At 37.8% G+C, this 18065-nt stretch overlaps 1 protein-coding gene across 2 annotated transcripts in view; it reads left to right on the forward strand.

Moving 5' to 3' along the window:
• RPS6KA6 (ribosomal protein S6 kinase A6) overlaps positions 1–16016 on the forward strand; it is an 88850-nt gene extending 72834 nt beyond the window's left edge. For both annotated transcript variants that reach the window (XM_030574707.1, XM_030574708.1), the window contains 6 exons: positions 1231–1389; positions 4732–4893; positions 6144–6220; positions 9965–10082; positions 12801–12941; positions 15080–16016. In XM_030574707.1, coding sequence (XP_030430567.1) covers positions 1231–1389; positions 4732–4893; positions 6144–6220; positions 9965–10082; positions 12801–12941; positions 15080–15205 — 783 coding nt within the window. In that variant the 3' untranslated portion in view covers positions 15206–16016. The remainder of the gene's footprint in view (positions 1–1230; positions 1390–4731; positions 4894–6143; positions 6221–9964; positions 10083–12800; positions 12942–15079) is intronic.
• Positions 16017–18065: the final 2049 nt, after the last annotated feature.

Here is an 18065-nt window from a genome sequence, read left to right on the forward strand (position 1 = left end):
AGTTGATGGGAGAGCAATCTGTGGTAAATTTAGCGGGTCTTCACTAGATCCACTAAATCGACCACCTATACATCGTTTACCACTTGTCGATTCCCCGATAAGTATAGACAAGCCCTCTGTAGCTCTTTGGCTTTCCAAAGAGTTCTGTTAGCAGAAATTTTTAAAAGGACCAAAAGAATACTCCTGCTCTTTCTAAGGTTAAAAAACAAAAACAACAGAAAACCAAACCAAGCAGAAACCAAGTTCATTGGGGCTTTCATCATTAGCTATAAAGAACCAAAATGCTACCCCTACTGCCTCCCATTTCAGTGGGTGGCAAATTGATGGGCCGCTGGAGATTGGGACAACTGCAGTTGAACAAGGGTGGAGAGCACATGGTAGAGGGATACAGGGGAGATTCTTCCCTTTCAGAATCTCTAGCGGCCCTTTGGCTAACTGCAGCCATCATGATTCCAGGTGTTTTGCCAGCACATAAGAAGCTTTTTTAGCTTTTAAAATAATAATAAAGAATCTTATGTTTATATAAATAAATGTAAAGATCCATGGCTGCCTGAACAGTTTTAATATATGCATCTGAGTCTGATATTGGAAGCTTGTCTTTGCCATCCTTATCTCAACTGAACACTTGATGTGTTGCTGATCTAATGTAGAAATAAACTACTTAGGTGGTGATATACGGAGTGCCATCACTCAAAATTGCATCTGGTAAAAATAGAGAGAAACAAAATGCTTCTTCCCAGGGCAGCACAAGTGAAAGAGTGAATCCCAGAATCATCATTTAGTGACCCACTAACTCCACATTGCATAAGAACGGCCATACTGGCTCAGACCAAAGGTCCATCTAGCCCTGTGTCTTGTCTTCTGAGAGTGGCCAATGCCAGGTGCCCTAGAAGAAATGAACAGAACAGGTAATCATCAAATAATCCATCCCCTGTTGCCTATTCTCAGCTTCTGGCAGACAGAGGCTAGGGACACCATCCCTGCCCATCCTGCCTAATAGTCATTGATGGACCCATTCTCCATGAATTTATCTAGTTAGTGGGATGTAAGGTTTCTTTAATCCTTGTGCCATGAGGCATGAATTTTCAGTTGAAGAATTAAACTTTGCAATACCTATCTGTATTCATATACATTTAGAAGAAGACTTTATTTAGTCCTTAAAATTCTTAGAATGTATGTTTAATTGTGAATTATTCAAATGAGTGTGTGTATGTTTTTAAACTTCTGCAGGTGTATGATGATGGCAGATATATTTACCTGGTCACTGAATTGATGAAGGGAGGAGAGCTGCTTGATCGGATTCTCAGACAAAAGTATTTCTCAGAACGGGAGGCTAGTGCTGTATTGTACACTATAACTAAAACAGTTGACTACCTTCATTGTCAAGGAGTAAGTGATACATATTATATCATGATTGTATTTATACTTTGTGTAATTAACAATCACATTTTCTTTTTCTTAAATTTTTGTTGATTTGTTAGTATGTGAGCACATTATGAAGAGCGTTGAGACTTCATTTGCATACAACATAATTTAAACTTCATGCATAATTTATAAAAATGTCTTGCTAGAAAATTAAGTTGATTACATAACCTTTTAATTAAGCCACATCTCCATGTAGGGTGAGGAAGAGGAGTACTTTTCTGTATTTCATATGAAGATTTCAGTTTTGACTCATGCAGTTAGATGAAAATCTTTTTGCTCCTCTAATGGAAAACTAGAATGCAGAGTTATTCTAATATGAACTATTTAATTCCTGTAGAATAATTATGTAAAATAAACTAGTATTTAAACCATCAGAAACAAAGTTTTTTCTATAGAAATGTGCCACCCAGAGATCTGATTGGCTATGTGAACTTCAAGTATATAGACAGTTTACTCAGTTATTCTATTTAAAAATGGTCTGAATTATTAGAACTATGCAGCTCGAAATACCAGTTGGGTTGTTATCTATGCCATAATCTGATTTTTATTTATAATGACCAGATAATGCGTAATCCCCTTGAAGAGCTCAGCCACATAACTGCTTGCACAAACCTCATTAGTGTATATATCACATAGCAGGAAGTGGGCATTTTGTGGAAGCCTGACTTTCATTTTGTTCTGAATTTCTGGTTTCATTATATACACATCTGTACAATCTATATGTTTTAATTAATACACATTGCTGTTAATACAAAGCCACTATCAACTCAGAATAAAATGTAGTTGGATTTTAACTACAACATTATATTTATTCACCTACAAGGCCCCAGCTTTTAGGTTGTAGTCTATTTTAAACCTGTAACACTACTAATGCGTTTATTTTTATATACATATTATTGAAAACAACATATTCCAATTTTAATAGCTTTTAAAATGTTTTTAAAGCACATGCTTAGTACTAGAAATGTTTTTATGCTAGAGATTTTATTTTTAATTACACACTTATTAGCAGGAATATTTAGTGGTAAGGGTTCATCCATATATGTATCTTATAAAAGTCATATTGCAAAGTTACTTTTAAGGCTCCAAAATCTAGTTAATATAAGTGCACCAGCTTTTCACTTTTTGGAGATGTCTAGATTACAAATGAGGTTGGTTATCTTAGTCTTATTCAAAATGTCCACATGGAAAGTTGTTAAAATTCAGATAAATGAAGCCTTCTGGTAAAAGATATTTATTACAGATAATGATTGAGGTACATTACCAGAGTCATGTGAGGATGCTGTCATAGTACCTCTCTGCCTGTCTTACTCAAGAATAGGCGTATTTGCTATAAAGTATCTACTCATATAAGTAAAGACTATTTATATCAGAAATTGTTGCAAGATTGGGCCCCCTATATATGTGGGGTGCTATCACTAAAAATATTTAACACCTCTCTGCCAATATAATGCGACCCGATATAACACAGGTTTGCATACAACGCGGCAAAGCAGCACTCTGGTGGATCAGAGCATCAGCTCCCAGCTGTGGCGCTCCACTTCTCGCCGCGAGGTGAGTGCGGGGAGGTTGAGGAAAGGAAACCCCCCGTAATCACCTGCGGCAGGAAGCGAAGTGCCGTGGCTGGGAGCTGGTGGAGTGGAGTGGGCTGTGGCTGGGCTGCTCTGCTTTCACTGCCGCAGGTGAGTACAGGGGGTCATCCTTTCCCCAATCTCCCCGTACTCACCTGCGGTGGTGGAAGCGGAGCAGCCCAGCCCCAGCCCCCTCCACTGCAAGCTTCCAGCCATGGCACTCCACTTCCTGCCACAGGTGAGTACGGGGGGGCGTCCTTTCCACAACCTCCCTGCATTCACCGGCGGGAAGTGTAGCGCCACAGCTGGGAGCTGGCGGAGTAGAGCAGCCCGGGGCCAGGCTGCTCAGCTTCCCGCCACTGCCAATGAGTGCCTCTCGGGGGTGTGGATAGGGATCGGGGCAGTCAGGGGATGAGGAGCAGGGTGTTGGGTAGGGGTGGGGTGCTGAGGGTGATTAGAGATGGGGGTCTCTGGAGGGGGCGGTCAGGGGAGCCAAAGTGAGTTTGATATAACGTAGTCTCATCTATAGCACAGTAAGATTGTTTTGGCTCCAGAGGACCGTATTATATCGGGATAGAGGGTAAAATCACAGTGAACACTAATATCCTATCAAGTAATAGAATCATTAATGAATGTACAGACCCTCACATTTTCTTGAAATTATTGAACTGAACATAAGATGCACCATAAGATTATGGCAAGAGAGTTTGATTCCATATGTACAAACCTAGATTCAGTAATGAACACAAGCATCCTGCTACTTAGAGTAGCTTTCACTACAGGCTACACTTTTGATAAAATGAAAGCCCATTTAGGAGTTCTGTTTTTTGTAGTTATTACATTTTTTCAAATCTTAAAGGGTAAAATTATATGCAAACAAGTAACTATTAAATTGTTATATGAAACAATGCCATATGTAGTACAAAATCATATGTATGGGGCAATGAACGAAACAAGAAAAGTATTTTTTTATGTTGTGTGGAAATACTTGTATCTTTTTCATAATCCATTTCAATCCTAGGCTCTTCTTGTGTCAGGGAGGTTGTCACTTTACTGCAAACCTTCCTAGCATCATCCGACAGGAAATATGTGTTATCCAGTACAGGAGATGTATCTTTTCAGCAATTACAAAAATAATAAGTTTATGCCTATAATTATACACTGTTTGAGTCAAACAATTATTTCCCAGATTTAGCCCTGTTAACAAGATCAGGAAAGAGAACTTGAGAGAAGTTGCATTTTCATTTGGTTTTTCATAAGTTTTTAAGTAAAAAGTTAAATTTAATTTTAGTTATTTAAAGTATCTGACATCACATCAGTGCTAATGACCTTTCCTAGATTAGAATGTAAACAGTATTTCAAATAGAAAAATAATATACTTTCTCATAAATAATAATTTAACGTTGTAGTAACAATCCTACTGTTCTCAGAAATTGATTAACCTTTGTAGCTTATGACATACAGTAGGTTTTATTTATCAGTTGTGGGGATCAATAAAGGGTAATTGCATCTTTACCATGATTCAGGAGCTCCTATGTAATGTTACTTTAGAAGATATAGAATTTCTGGAGTTACATCATGTACTTTAAGTAATTGTGTGGATCAGTTTTTGCTACCTTCATAGAACAGTTAACAGGTAAGGAAGTTACATATTTTTACAGATGTGCCCTATAAACATTTGTTATCTTTACAAGTTACAAATAGTTTCTAAGTATTATACTTCATTTTTTTAAAGGTAGTGCATCGAGACCTTAAGCCAAGTAATATTTTATATATGGATGACTCAAACAATGCTGACTCTATCAGGATTTGTGATTTTGGATTTGCAAAACAACTTCGAGGGGAGAATGGACTTCTTTTAACTCCTTGCTACACTGCCAACTTTGTAGCACCAGAGGTATCTTCAGCAGTTTAATATATTGACTTTATATGTACCATTCTGACTCATGAAGAAACCATGTTCCATCATCATAAACTTTCTTGTCAGTCAGACATATTTTTCTACTAAAAGCTGTGAACAACATGTTTAATTGTTCCAACCCTTGTTCTCCTTTCCCCGAAACTTATCTATAAATGCCATTCACACACTGTAAATAAGTCTTCACGATGGCTTTTATTTAACACAAATAAGATGTTCTCTTCCTTTGGAATTTAAAAGCATGACTTCATGAGAAATTTGTCTTAAATTTATTTCCTAGCTTAATGGGCTAAAATTAACCAACTATGAACTCTTTCCTTACAGTGTAACCAACATTTAGATCCCTTTTTGTCCTACAAAATATTTATTCAGTACTGTCTATATTGTGGGCTAGTTTGTGGACTCCTTCCTCAGTTTTACTCTTAGTATTAATAGCAATTTACCAAAACCGCTAGAAGTCATTGTTACACTAAAATGGCTGTTACAGTTCTCCTGTCATGATAATGCTCTGGTTATGTTTCCAGAGTGGTGGTCTTAAATATTGCCATCCTAAGTCTCAAAAGGATTAGTTCCAAATAAATTCCAGAGACTCCAATTTAGGCTACATATCTTTCTAATTACAACTTCAACACTTTTATCTTCCCTTTAAATATTTGTCCAGGAATACATTTAAAATACTCATGTCCTTTTTCCTTATTTTCCCAAGCTTTTTTCCTTAGAGACAATGTTGCTTGTGTTCTGCATCTTTAGATTGCATCAACTGTGCCATGTGCATCTAGTATCACAATGGGATCTTTAAAGAGAATACTTTCCTTTAGACAATGAGAAATGTCACAGTAAAAGACACTGAAAGTATTTTCCTTTTATATCTGTTCCTAAAGCTCACTGGGATACAATACTGCAGACCTTAATTTGAAAATTGTTTCTGTGAGAATTTTCCATGATTAAGGATAGTAGGATCAGGTTCTTGGGTTTACATCACAATATTACTGTCAATGTGTTTGTGCTGCTGATCTCTCAAGGACTGGCTCAAACCTAATAAAATGGTGGTAGTGGCCCCCAGTAGTAAGACGCAAGCATCTTTTCAAAATATTTATACTGGCTGTCTACATTTAAGAATATTTGTCATATTTCTGTTTGGTTTTAAGAGAGGCTGTTGGGATTGGCGTACCCTTTCTGTAGTTTTTTACATGCAGCAAATAAAACTTGAACAGATCTTTGTTTTATAGGTTCTCATGAGACAGGGATATGATGCTGCTTGTGATATCTGGAGCTTGGGTGTTCTCCTTTACACCATGCTGGCAGGGTAAGGTTTTTATCAGCTTTCAGATGTCATCTTAGTTTTCTGGAATTAGTGTGATGTATACACACAGACATTCTGATATGACAGCAGCCTTGAGATGTATTAGACATGATAATGAATATAAAAATTCTGGATTTTACTACTTGTTTGAAGGAAAATATTTTTTTTCCCACTTGCAACAAGCTTTGTACACTATCAGGCATTGTGGCATGCTGAGCAACAGTCTTAAAATATGTGGATTGCAAGAAACTATTTTTTTTAATAGAAGGCTTCCATAATTCAGCAGTGTTTCTTCATGTGTTAACATTTAACATAAACTTATGGAAATGTTCAAAATCTAGAATCAGTTGCTTTCAATGTAATTGTGCTCCTATCTGGAAAAAATGTACCTAATATTGTTATAACTAGTATCTAAGATTACTATAACTAAAATACTAGAACAGGAGTACTTGTGGCACCTTAGAGACTAACAAATTTTTTTGAGCATAAGCTTTCGTGGGCTACAGCCCACTTCATCAGATGCATAGCAGTTTTTTCATGAAGTTGATGGATTTCCACTCCATACGGCTAAGTGCAGTGCCTTGCATAACGACAGGTTTCAGAGTAGCAGACATGTTAGTCTGTATCCACAAAAAAAAAACAGGAGTACTTGTGTCATCTTAGAGACTAACAAATGTATTTGAGCATAAACTTTCAGTATAGACTAATAGAGCTGCTACTCTAAAATATTAGAAACGTTTTTCCTCTGTTTCGTTTTTGCTTGATGTGTTTGACAGCCCTACATATGTAGTCATTTTCACTGTATCCTCTGAATAGCTAATTATTCTGGTCTGTATCTTTTGTATAGGAACAGGGGAAAGAACAGTGCTTAAAAATAAGAGTGCAAAACTACCGAATTTGGCAGGGAGATTTAGGGTCACATACACAACTGTTTTTCTGATCAGATTCAATTGGCCAACATCCCTTAAGGATTTTGATGTTGACACAAAAATCATACGTTACATAGGTATGGAACATTGCATTAGATGGGTTTTGAAATCTCTAAATTACAGCATTATGGAAAAAATGAATTGAGTTACTTTCTTTAGCAGTATCCAAATATAAAAGGATGCAATTTCTGTTGAAGTTTTCATAACAAATAGTAAACTGAGGTTGAGATTTAAAGCGATGCTTTTAGTAAAATGATAGTATCATATCCTTAATCTTTAGTGCTATCACCTATTCCTTTTAGGCAAACAATTGACTTAATTTTAGCAGCAAATTCCAATTTATAGATTTGTATCTACCTATTTGAATTAGTATATTATTACTTGATTCATCAATGTGAAATTCAAAATATAAATGTTTGTATTGTGACCCTAATGACAATGATAGTGTGTAATTAATACTTTTAAAAATTTGCAGTCAGACTCCTATTTAGTCACATGTTCTACCCTAGCTTCAGCATCAGAAATTTTGCAGATCAAGTTTTCATACTGTCTTCTGATAACTGTCTCTCAGCTAACAGGCCAAATTAGTTTTGTGTAAGGTTCTAGTGAACCTTCTGTAGACAGCTGCTTAGTGTTAAGATTTCATTCCGCAGAATGCTAATTCAAATTCACTGAATTCAGAATCTGAATATATGATGGTTCTTGGTATTTTGAGGATCTTCAGAGTAATATCTCTGAGCTGGAATATTAGTGACACAGACTTTAGCAATAAACATGGAAAAGCTTTCACAGCTGTCATGACACTCCTGAACAAGAATCCAACCCATTTTACTGAAATTTGAAGCACATACTGCTTCTCAGGGTGGCTATCCTATACCAAGTATCAGAGGGTAGCCGTGTTAGTCTGGATCTGTAAAAGCAGCAAAGAATCCTGTGGCACCTTATAGACTAACAGACGTTTTGGAGCATGAGCTTTCGTGGGTGAATACCCACTTCCTCACATGCATCTGAGGAAGTGGGTATTCACCCACGAAAGCTCATGCTCCAAAACATCTGTTAGTCTATAAGGTGCCACAGGATTCTTTGCTGCTTATCCTATACCAGTCTGCTAAAGGGGCATTGTCCTAATTGTTGTTAGGCCAGTTAAAGATGATTTTGCAAGAATACAGTACTGAAAGTAATAATCCTTAGAGGAGATTCTCCTTATGACAAGAAATGGTAAATTTCGCTACATGAGTTTCACAATCTTTTAGTCGTCTGGCGATTATAGCTTTAATGCACAATGGACACTCAATAGTAGTAGCAGCACGTGAGTAAAAGGCTGTAGCTGCCATTTAGTTCTCTAACCTGTACTTCTCATCCCACTACAATACTTTCGAAAAGTACTTTTCTGGACTAAAATGTCTCATACACCTGTACCTTGATATAACGCTGTCCTTGGGAGCTAAAAAATCTTACTGGGTTATAGGTGAAACTGTGTTATACTGAACTTGCTTTTATCCACTGGAGTCCGCAGCTTTGCCGCATTGTATCCAAATTCGTGTTATATTGGGTGGCGGTGTAATTATTTGCACTCAAAAGATTAATATTTTTGGAACATCTGGAATGTAATTGATTTTTAAGATGTAGAGAAGTAACAAAAACACACAGGTTTCTGCTTTTCAAAGGGGCTTAATTTTATGCCTTCCCAGGACCTCAAAGAAGATTATTTTAGATGTGTAAACATTGTGGACTTTGTCCTCCATGATAGCAGTTACATAACAAATTTCATAGGTTAATGCTTCAACTTTGAACAAAACTTATGAAATCATTAACTTTTAAAATATATTAATATTCAGTATGCACCAAGTACTTGACCATCACTGTGTGTGTCTTAGAATGTTAGTGTTAGTGTTCTATAGCCTCATGCTCATAGGTTGGGAAAGGCAGGAGGTTTCAACCATGAAGTTCTCAAAAATGCAGCTCTTTCTGGGTAGCAAACAGTCATGCATCTGGGATTAATAAATTATTGAAATCACAGTAAATTACAATTGAAGGGTAGTTGCAAATGTTTGCAAACAGTGTCATGTGCTAATGTAAACCTTATCCAAGTTTTATTCAGTGTTTGCTTCTAGACGTGGAAGGAACAAGACCACGTAACATTCTCAGGAACTATTCAGGTCTCTTGGATGTGGTTTATATTTATTAATTTTAGCTCTTCTGAGCGCTCCACAGTTGGATTCATGGTTACTGAGAGATCTGACTTTACAGGCAGAGACTGTTTCTTAAAACTTTCTAAAAGGTTCTGAAAACAGCTTTTCTGTAATTTTGAGAAATGAGAGCCTCTCAAACTTGAGTCTTAAAAACAGTCCCAGTCACATTTGTATTTTCTGTCCATGATAAAAGGTATAGACATATTTCTGGACTTCAGTCAGATTTATTGGTCACTTCGTTGCTGTTCAGTTTAAAAAGTGTGATGACCTTACATGAGGATATTCCACGTCATTTCTATTTGTGAAACATTTCAGTTTAATTGATGAACTCTGGAATGGTAAGAATGTATAGCCTGCAAGTTGTTAACCTTTAGCTACTATGGATCTTTGGTCTGTACTTAATTTGTTCCACTGGATAAGCCACTGCAATAAATAAAAAGAAAAGATTTTAAAGATTAAATTTTCATGTATTTTTAGTAAATATCTGAAATCACATAATATAGTAGTAACACCACTCATAAGTATCTAGACAGAATGACACTGCTTTCTGAAAATTTGCTTGTCATGTTTCTTTATACATTTCATATACATGTAATCCTTTCTTTGCTTGTAATTTTTTTAAATAGCTATACTCCTTTTGCCAATGGTCCCAATGATACTCCTGAGGAAATCCTGTTACGAATAGGCAGTGGAAAATTCTCTTTAAGTGGAGGCAACTGGGACACTGTTTCAGATGCAGCAAAGGTGTAAATATATTTTATCTTCTATAGTACCATCTAGGGTACAAGCAAATATATGTTAAACTTGATTGGATATCTGACTAGTGTAACTTAACTCTTAGCCATTTTTATTTTGGTATATTTTTGTCTGTGTATGGAATCTGTGGTATTTTTTTTGATGGTTTCCGAGTCTAGAACTATATCAAGAGTTGCCTTTTTAACAAGGGAAGAATGTTTTACAGTGCCTCACAAAGCCCACGTGTAAAACTTTTAAGTGCTCTGTACAAGAGGTTCGGGATTTGTTCTACACTTCTCTCCTGCTGGAAGACTTTCGGCAGTCTTTGGAGGACAAAGATGGTGATGTCATATTTCAGGGCTAAAACCTGAGTTGTATTTCCAGCAGAGCCAGTTGACGTGGGATGGATATTGTGTGAGACTACTTTAAATCTGGTTCTTGTTGAGTCGTGGAAAAACCAGGAGGAAAATACTTCCAGAAAAATGAAAAACATTGTTTCTTCTATGTCCATAAAGACGTATCAAAAGTAGCACAGCTTTTATATGGCAATTCACATTTAAATCAAATTATGTGTTTATTTAGGATTTGCTTGACTTCAGACTTTTAACTAGAAAATTTAAATAAAAGCATAAAAAGTTGAAGAAAATTTGTAAATACTCCAGGTGGAAAATTTTAAATTTCAGTGAAATATAATGACATGATAGTGGTTAAAAACTAGAAAAATCTACTCGGATTAATATTCTGGTATGCAACGCACCAAGAGCAAAGCAAAACACAAACAATAATGATAAGGCTTTGACTCAAACCAACAAAATAAGAAAAAAATAGTTGACTGCCATTCATTTATTCTGAATATTTCAACATGTAAAGTTGCCTCTTACTTGCAATGCTTGGGTGTCACCAGGTTTTTGGTTTGGGAGCAAACATTCCACTGCAATTTTTGCATCTTCTGTTACGAATGTTGTGCTAGTTAGTAAAAATCAGCTGGAGGAACTAATGTATTTTTTCATGATCTAGCTATGTGAATTGCAAAAGCAGTCACACAGTATCAATGGTAAAAATTAGGTTATATTTTAAATCTGAGTTTTAGTAACCTAAAATGGTGCTATAAATTTTAACCTGACCCATGAGTAGGTTAATAGACTTTAAAGCTACAAAGGGACCAATATTGATCATCTAAGCTTACCCCCTTAACACAGGCAGTAGCATTTCACCCATAATTCCCACATCAAGCCCATAGTTTGTGACATATCTTTTAAAAAGATGTTAAATCTAGATTTAATGACTGTCCAATTAGTTATCCTCACTTAGTTTTATCCTCGTTTAAAATAAAATGTTTTTCTAATCTGAGTTTGTCTAGCTTCAGCCTCAAGTCAAATGCTTTACACAAGTCTATAAGTATATTGTGTCAACATGGTTACCTTTCTCAAACCATCTTGTAATTTAACCAGAATGATATCAGATATGTTTGATGCTACCTATTTTCCATAAAATATTGTTGACTGGCACTAATATACCATCATGTAATTCTTTAACGACTGCTTCCTGTATCAGCCATTCCTTGATTTCAGCAGGATCAGGGTTTGCCTATATAGTTATCCAAGCCATTCAGTTTACTCTTTTAAAGTTTTTGCACACTAGCCTTTTTCCAGCCATCTGGAACTTTCCTAGTAATTCAAGACTTGTTAAAAATCAACATCAGAGGTTAAGAGAGATCCTTGGCGGGGGGGGTTAATACTCAGGTGCAAATTATATTTAAAAATATTGAACTATAGTAGCTGTTTAACATCCAACTTAGTTACTGCTGGAAAAGGCAAAAAAACCATCACTGTGAGATGTGAATGCATCACCCAGCTTCTTTCCAAAAACCACATAAATATTTAATGAACACTTCTGCCTTTTTGTTTCATTAGTGACAATTTTCTTGTTTCTGTTAGTAATGGACCTATCCTATTACTAGGATTTATTTTGTTCTTGATATATTTTTTTAAATGCCTCGTATTGTCCTTACTCCAATTGCTGAGTAATCATTCTTTGTTCTTGCTTTTGTTGATATCCTTCCTTCCACCTATTAATGTGTTAATTGATTTGTTCTCTCTCTCACCTTCTTTTGACCAACCTTGCAATTGCATATTAACTTAAAATAGCACTTTCCTAATACTCCAACAGGGCAAAACCAAATGTACACTTCTGGTCAGTTTCACCTTACAAGGTTGTACCTTAAAGTGGAAAAACTTCAGAGGCATATCGCTATATTTGAGTTTTAGATTTTGCAGCTGGTAGTCCAGACTTTAATTATATAGCAGGAGTGAGGAGGAGCATCTGCCACTAGAAGAAATGCATCCGAGGCAAATGGATTGCTTATTTGTTTGTTTTGGGTTAATGTTAACTATTTCTGCCCTTGTTCTGAAAGATGACTGGATACATAAGCAAACCAAAATATGAAAAATCATAAACATTCTAGTAAGGCTCTGTTTAGAATGAATGCTCATTTTGTTAACAGACTTCATTGTACCTATATAGTGTCACACATTGTATTCAGACATCTGAAGTGTCAAGACACAGAATGCCCCACTTCAGCTATTGATTTCCTTGTTTAGTGTGGCTTGTTAGATCCTTCCAGATGAATTAAATGGCTTTTTTCATGTTGTTAGTCATTAACACTAACTTTCTGGCACTTTATATTTGGATGTAACCACTATATATGTGTTTATCATTTCAATCTAGGACTTGCTATCCCATATGCTTCATGTAGATCCACATCAGCGATATACAGCAGAGCAAGTATTAAAACACTCGTGGATAGCCTGCAGGGACCAGTTGCCTCATTATCAGTTAAACAGACAAGATGCACCACATCTAGTTAAGGTAAAACAAAAAGTCCTCCATCTCAATATGTGTGAGCTTAACACTTGAGAGAAAAGCAATCTTTTTCTGACTCTCTGCTAATTATCATCTGCTAAATTCCAATTGCTATTTCAGCTGGATTTAGGATGGCTTTTCACTTCCTGTCCTAAACTGCAGGTGTGGCTTTGGGGATTTTTCAATGTATTTTTTTTATTACAGAGGACGTTAGCATGGAAATAAGGACCTTGTTGAAAAGGGGTTAATCTACTTTTTACTGTATGTGCTTCACTTGAAGTTGTCCTTTCCATGGTTGCTCTGTTGCTTGAGGGGGTGGTACTTGTTCCCTCCTTCCCCATTAATGCCAGTGGAGGAGTTCCCCGAGAAGGGGGTTGGCAGAGGAAATAAGGAGGAGGGCAGTTGTTCCCAAGCTTGCTCCCCTGCCCAGATAAGCCCCTCTATCCTATTTCTGTGGGATCAGGGCTTTGTAGATCACAAGGAAGTATGTGGGGTGAGAAGGAGAGTATCTACTCTGTTTGAAATTCCCCTTAGATTCTTTTTTGTAGCATCCTTCACTATATGCCCTTACCTTGGTTCATGGCCTTTGCTTCCTTTTGGCTCCTCAGTTGGATGCCAGAATATCCATGGCCACCAAAAACTCCAGTAGTACTAAACATGGAAGACTGGCTACTTAGCAACTTGTGTTGCTATGACCACTTCACCCAGTCATCCATTCTATGCTGGCTCCTCACTGAATGCAGAGTTCAAAGTCTCTCTCCTTGTATTCAAAACCTTCTTGGGGATTGGCCCTAGTTACTTGAGAATCACCTCTGCATCCATTTTATGCAGCTACGACCTCCTACTGTGTAGAACAGTGAAACTGTTGAAGATAGTTCATGGGTACAAAAGAGAGAGATTTCTCAGGAGCTGGTCCTAGACTATGGAACCAGCCACTTTCAGAGCTCGATGCTGAACACCTTTCTTAGAATTAGCATTCTCTCTGTCGTCACACAGTGCACATGCTCACTCATAAACATTCAAACAAAATATTGACAAACTAATCAAGCTTTTTGTCCTAGAGGCTGAGAGAAGAGATTGTTGCTGTTCTTTCTATTTTTTTAAATACTAGAGTAATCGGGGCAATGCTCATACCCAGGTGGAGAATTTTCTGGAGGCTTTAGCTGTCTCCAAGCCGATGTCTGTACATCAAGCTGGAATTTATACTTCCAGCTTGAGGAGACTTACCTGCACTAGCTCTGATCAAGCTAGTGTGCTAAAAATAGTGTCACTGCGGCAGCATGAACACAAAGAAGAGCTAGCTACCCTGAATATCTACCTAGCATCTCAGACAGGATCATCTTAGGCTGGCTGGCCCCTCCTGGTACTCGCAGAGCTTTCCCGGGAACCATAGCTACAAAAGGAGCAGAATGTGCAGCTCCTCTGGCATGGCTGTACTGCCCCCAGCCCTGCCCTCCGGTGGGGCTGCTGTACAAACCCCAGACAGGACTCAGGAGGGAGAGCTGCATGGAAGGGCTGGGGGCAGTACAGCTACGCCAGAAGAGCTACTGGCGTCGGGCTGCCCCGCAGCCCCACGTTCTGCTCCTTTTACCGCAGCTGTTCTAGAGAGCCCTGCAGTTCAGAAGTCTCCAGCGCAGCGGGAGAAGGACAGGGAGTCATCCCCATCCCCCCCCAGTAGTGTGGGATGGATCATGGGGAGGGGATGGGGAGAGTGCATGAGCCCTGGGCTGGGGGCAGGGAGGAGAAGGGTCACGTGGGGAGGTCAGGTGACCCCCCTTCCCTCCTTTAATTGGTGCCCCCCTTTGTGTCCCTCCCATGAGTGCAGCGTACTGGTAAGAAATGAATTCTACTTCCACCGCTGGCCTCATGAACATAGTGGAAATTTAATGGAAAGTGAAATAAATGTTACTGGTAAGAGGGAACATACCTAAGGTCTGTGAAGAACCCATGCTCAGATGCCTTGAGGACCCAGGCATAAATATTAATTATCTCTTTATCAACACAAGGTTTTACAAAAGTTATTCTGCCCTAACACAAGTTCTCTCTGTGGCGTTTCCAGGATTCATAAAGAATTAATATTTAACATTCAGTGTTTTCGTTTCCAGATAACTTTTACAATCTTTGTGGATTTCATTGTTCTCTAGGGGGCCATGGCTGCCACATATTCTGCACTGAATCACAAGACATTTCAGCCAGTCTTAGAACCTGTCGCAGCTTCAAGTTTAGCTCAACGACGGAGCATGAAAAAACTAACTTCAACAGACTTATAGATCCACTGGGGCATCTTAGCCAAACTGGAGCAAAGGAAAATCCAATAAGTGGCTCTATATTTGCCTGACCTGTGATCGAAAGACATATATGGTTTCCTGCTACACTACTTGAATTCTGTAAAAGTCCTTTTTTAAAAGAAAAAAATCCACAGGTTCAGGGGGATTCACACTGTGTTGTTTTACAGGCGGTGTCCATGTTTATTTAACTTAAACATCAGGGTACGTCACAAAGATCATAAGGTATTTCCATACACTGTCCTTTCAGAGATTTGTTACAAATATTCTTTGCATACTGTATAGTTTTGCTGGGTTCATGAAGTGGTTTAGGGGACCATTACCAATAACCAAGTTGTACGTAAAAAGTGTCACAGTGTCGGTATTTTTACCATCAAATCTATTTGTAAAAAATCCACAAGTTCTTACTTAAATTAATTTGTAATTGGGCACTTACCAATGGACTCCATTCATTTAACTCATTGATGCTAGAAGACAAACTGATCACCTTATTGTGCCAGTGCAAAATGCATTAGTGTTAATACGGGAGTTCTACACTTGCCTGGTGCCAAGAATTAAAAAGGTTTGTGTACAAATATTAAAAAATGAGGTGCATCTGAGACATTGCACTTCATCCATAAAATTTAAATGATTACTTGTGAACCAAACAACTGGATAACAAGTGACCTTGTTTAGGGAACGAGTGTCTCTAATGTGTATTTCTGTCTATAGCAGTGGTGAGCCCACACCGCTTCCTGCAGCTCCCATTGGCTGGAAATGGTGAACCACGGCACTGGGAGCTGTGGGCAGCCACGCCTGCAGACAGTCAATGTAAACTGTCTCGTGGCCCACCAGCGGATTACCCTGACAGGTCACATGTGGGCCGCAGATTGCCCACCACTGGTCAATTGTCATAAGCTTGGGGAAACACCCCCTATTTTCAACATAAGATTTTACTGTGTCCTGTACTGAGCTATGAAAATGATTATATTATAAGTCTTCAAGAGTGAGAGCCTGAATAATATTGGTACTAGTTTAGATAGGACATGTGTTAGTAGTCCAAGTAGTCCATATGCTTTTAGTTATCTTCTCTGTCCTTCTGTAACTTGACTGAATTATGCCTTCCTATTCCATGAGGAACATAGGGACTTCACCACTGCCTGCCATCTTTTGACACACTCTTGCTGCAGTCTTAACTCTTCCTGTATCATTTTGATAGCTTTCTACTGTGTGTTTCCATGTTATGCTTGGTCTACCTTCTTGCCTCTTGCCCTTGGGGTTCCAGTCCAACTCCTATCTTATGTTATTTTGGTCTTTCCTCCATGTATCTTCTAGTCATCTTCATTTTCGTTCCATAGTTTCCTGACATATCAGTATATCTTGTCGTCCTCCAGAGCTCGATTTTCCCCTTCCCCCCCCCGGCTATCTGATATTAAGGATTTGTTTCAGGCAGTTGTTTATGAAAACTTGGAGTTTAGATAGTAAAGTCTTAAGTGTCCAAGTTTCAGTGCCATCTGTTAAGAATGACTTCACAATGTTGTTAAATATTTGAAATTTTATTTGAAGGGCAAGATTTCTGTTTCTTCAGATCAGCTTTAGAGTTATGAAGGCATGTCTGGTTTTCGCTATTTTTGACTTTAATGTCTGTCCTACCTGTTGTACTTGATATGTGAAATATTGGACCGATTCTATGTCAGGCCCAGAAAGTGTTGGTGTTTCTTGTTGTGTATTGATTTTCAACCCTACTAATTGTGCATATGCCCAAAGATCGTTTGTTTCAGCTTGCATGCCTCTCTGAGCATAGGATAGCAAGTTGATGTCACCTGCAAAGTCTAGATCGTATAACTTTTGTGTGAAACTCCATCGTAAGACCACAGAACAATCAAGTGGCATTCTCATTATCCAATATGCTACCAGTAAAAAGGTCCTGGGTGACATAAGGCTGCTGGCAGTAAACTCAAATGGCTTCACTTGCTGTTATGTATTACTGGCAGGTCATATTTTCACAGAAACTCTGTGTGATCACAAATTTCTGAGGGATTCCATAGTGGCACAGCAACTTCCGTAAAGCTGTTTTGTCCACTGTATCAAAGGCTGTCCATCAGTACCTGGCTATCCCTCTGTACGTAGACTATATTGCTGTTCCTTTGGCAATCTTTTCTATTGAAGAGAAGTATATTCAATGTTAGCTTATCCTGGATTGTTAGGTAAACTGACATTTCATTGTAGCATTTTTGGCACATAGTTTATTAGTTTTATTTATTTAAATGTATGTAATTGCTCCTATGTCCCTTGGCACATGTACAAATATTATAAAAGATAAATGCAAAGACTCATGACCCTGTTAAAAACCCTCTCCTTGGCTAACCACAGGTGAAATCTGGGAAAATAAGTAAGCCTTGAAATGTGCCATTAAAGTCAGTAGTACAGGATTTTGACTAAAGAGGGTGAGTAGGTTCCACGGTTGTGGACCTCACTGAAAATATCCTGCTGTCCTCTCATTCTCTATTTGAATGTCTGGGCATTTAGTTAAGTGCCTCAGCTGACTTGAACTACTTTGGTATATATCACAGAGAGAGAGTGAGTGTTAGTCTGTAGTACTGCCAGGTCCCAAATGATTTTAGATTTTTCTAAATAAAACCAACACTTTGAATTGCACCTAGGAGTGAACTAGAACCTCATGCAATTCTCAGAGGATATGATCAAAGAAAGCATTTCATGAAGCTTTAGATGCTACTACACAATTGTTCTGATATAGTAGCATGATAAACATTTTAAATATTAGGAAAGTATACTAGTGATCTACTGCGAAATTTGAACACATTGAGAATCATTATGACCAAAAATCAATTATTGTCCTGACTTG

This window comes from Gopherus evgoodei, chromosome 9 (genome assembly GCF_007399415.2).
Source record: "Gopherus evgoodei ecotype Sinaloan lineage chromosome 9, rGopEvg1_v1.p, whole genome shotgun sequence".
NCBI classification, from domain to species: domain Eukaryota; kingdom Metazoa; phylum Chordata; order Testudines; family Testudinidae; genus Gopherus; species Gopherus evgoodei.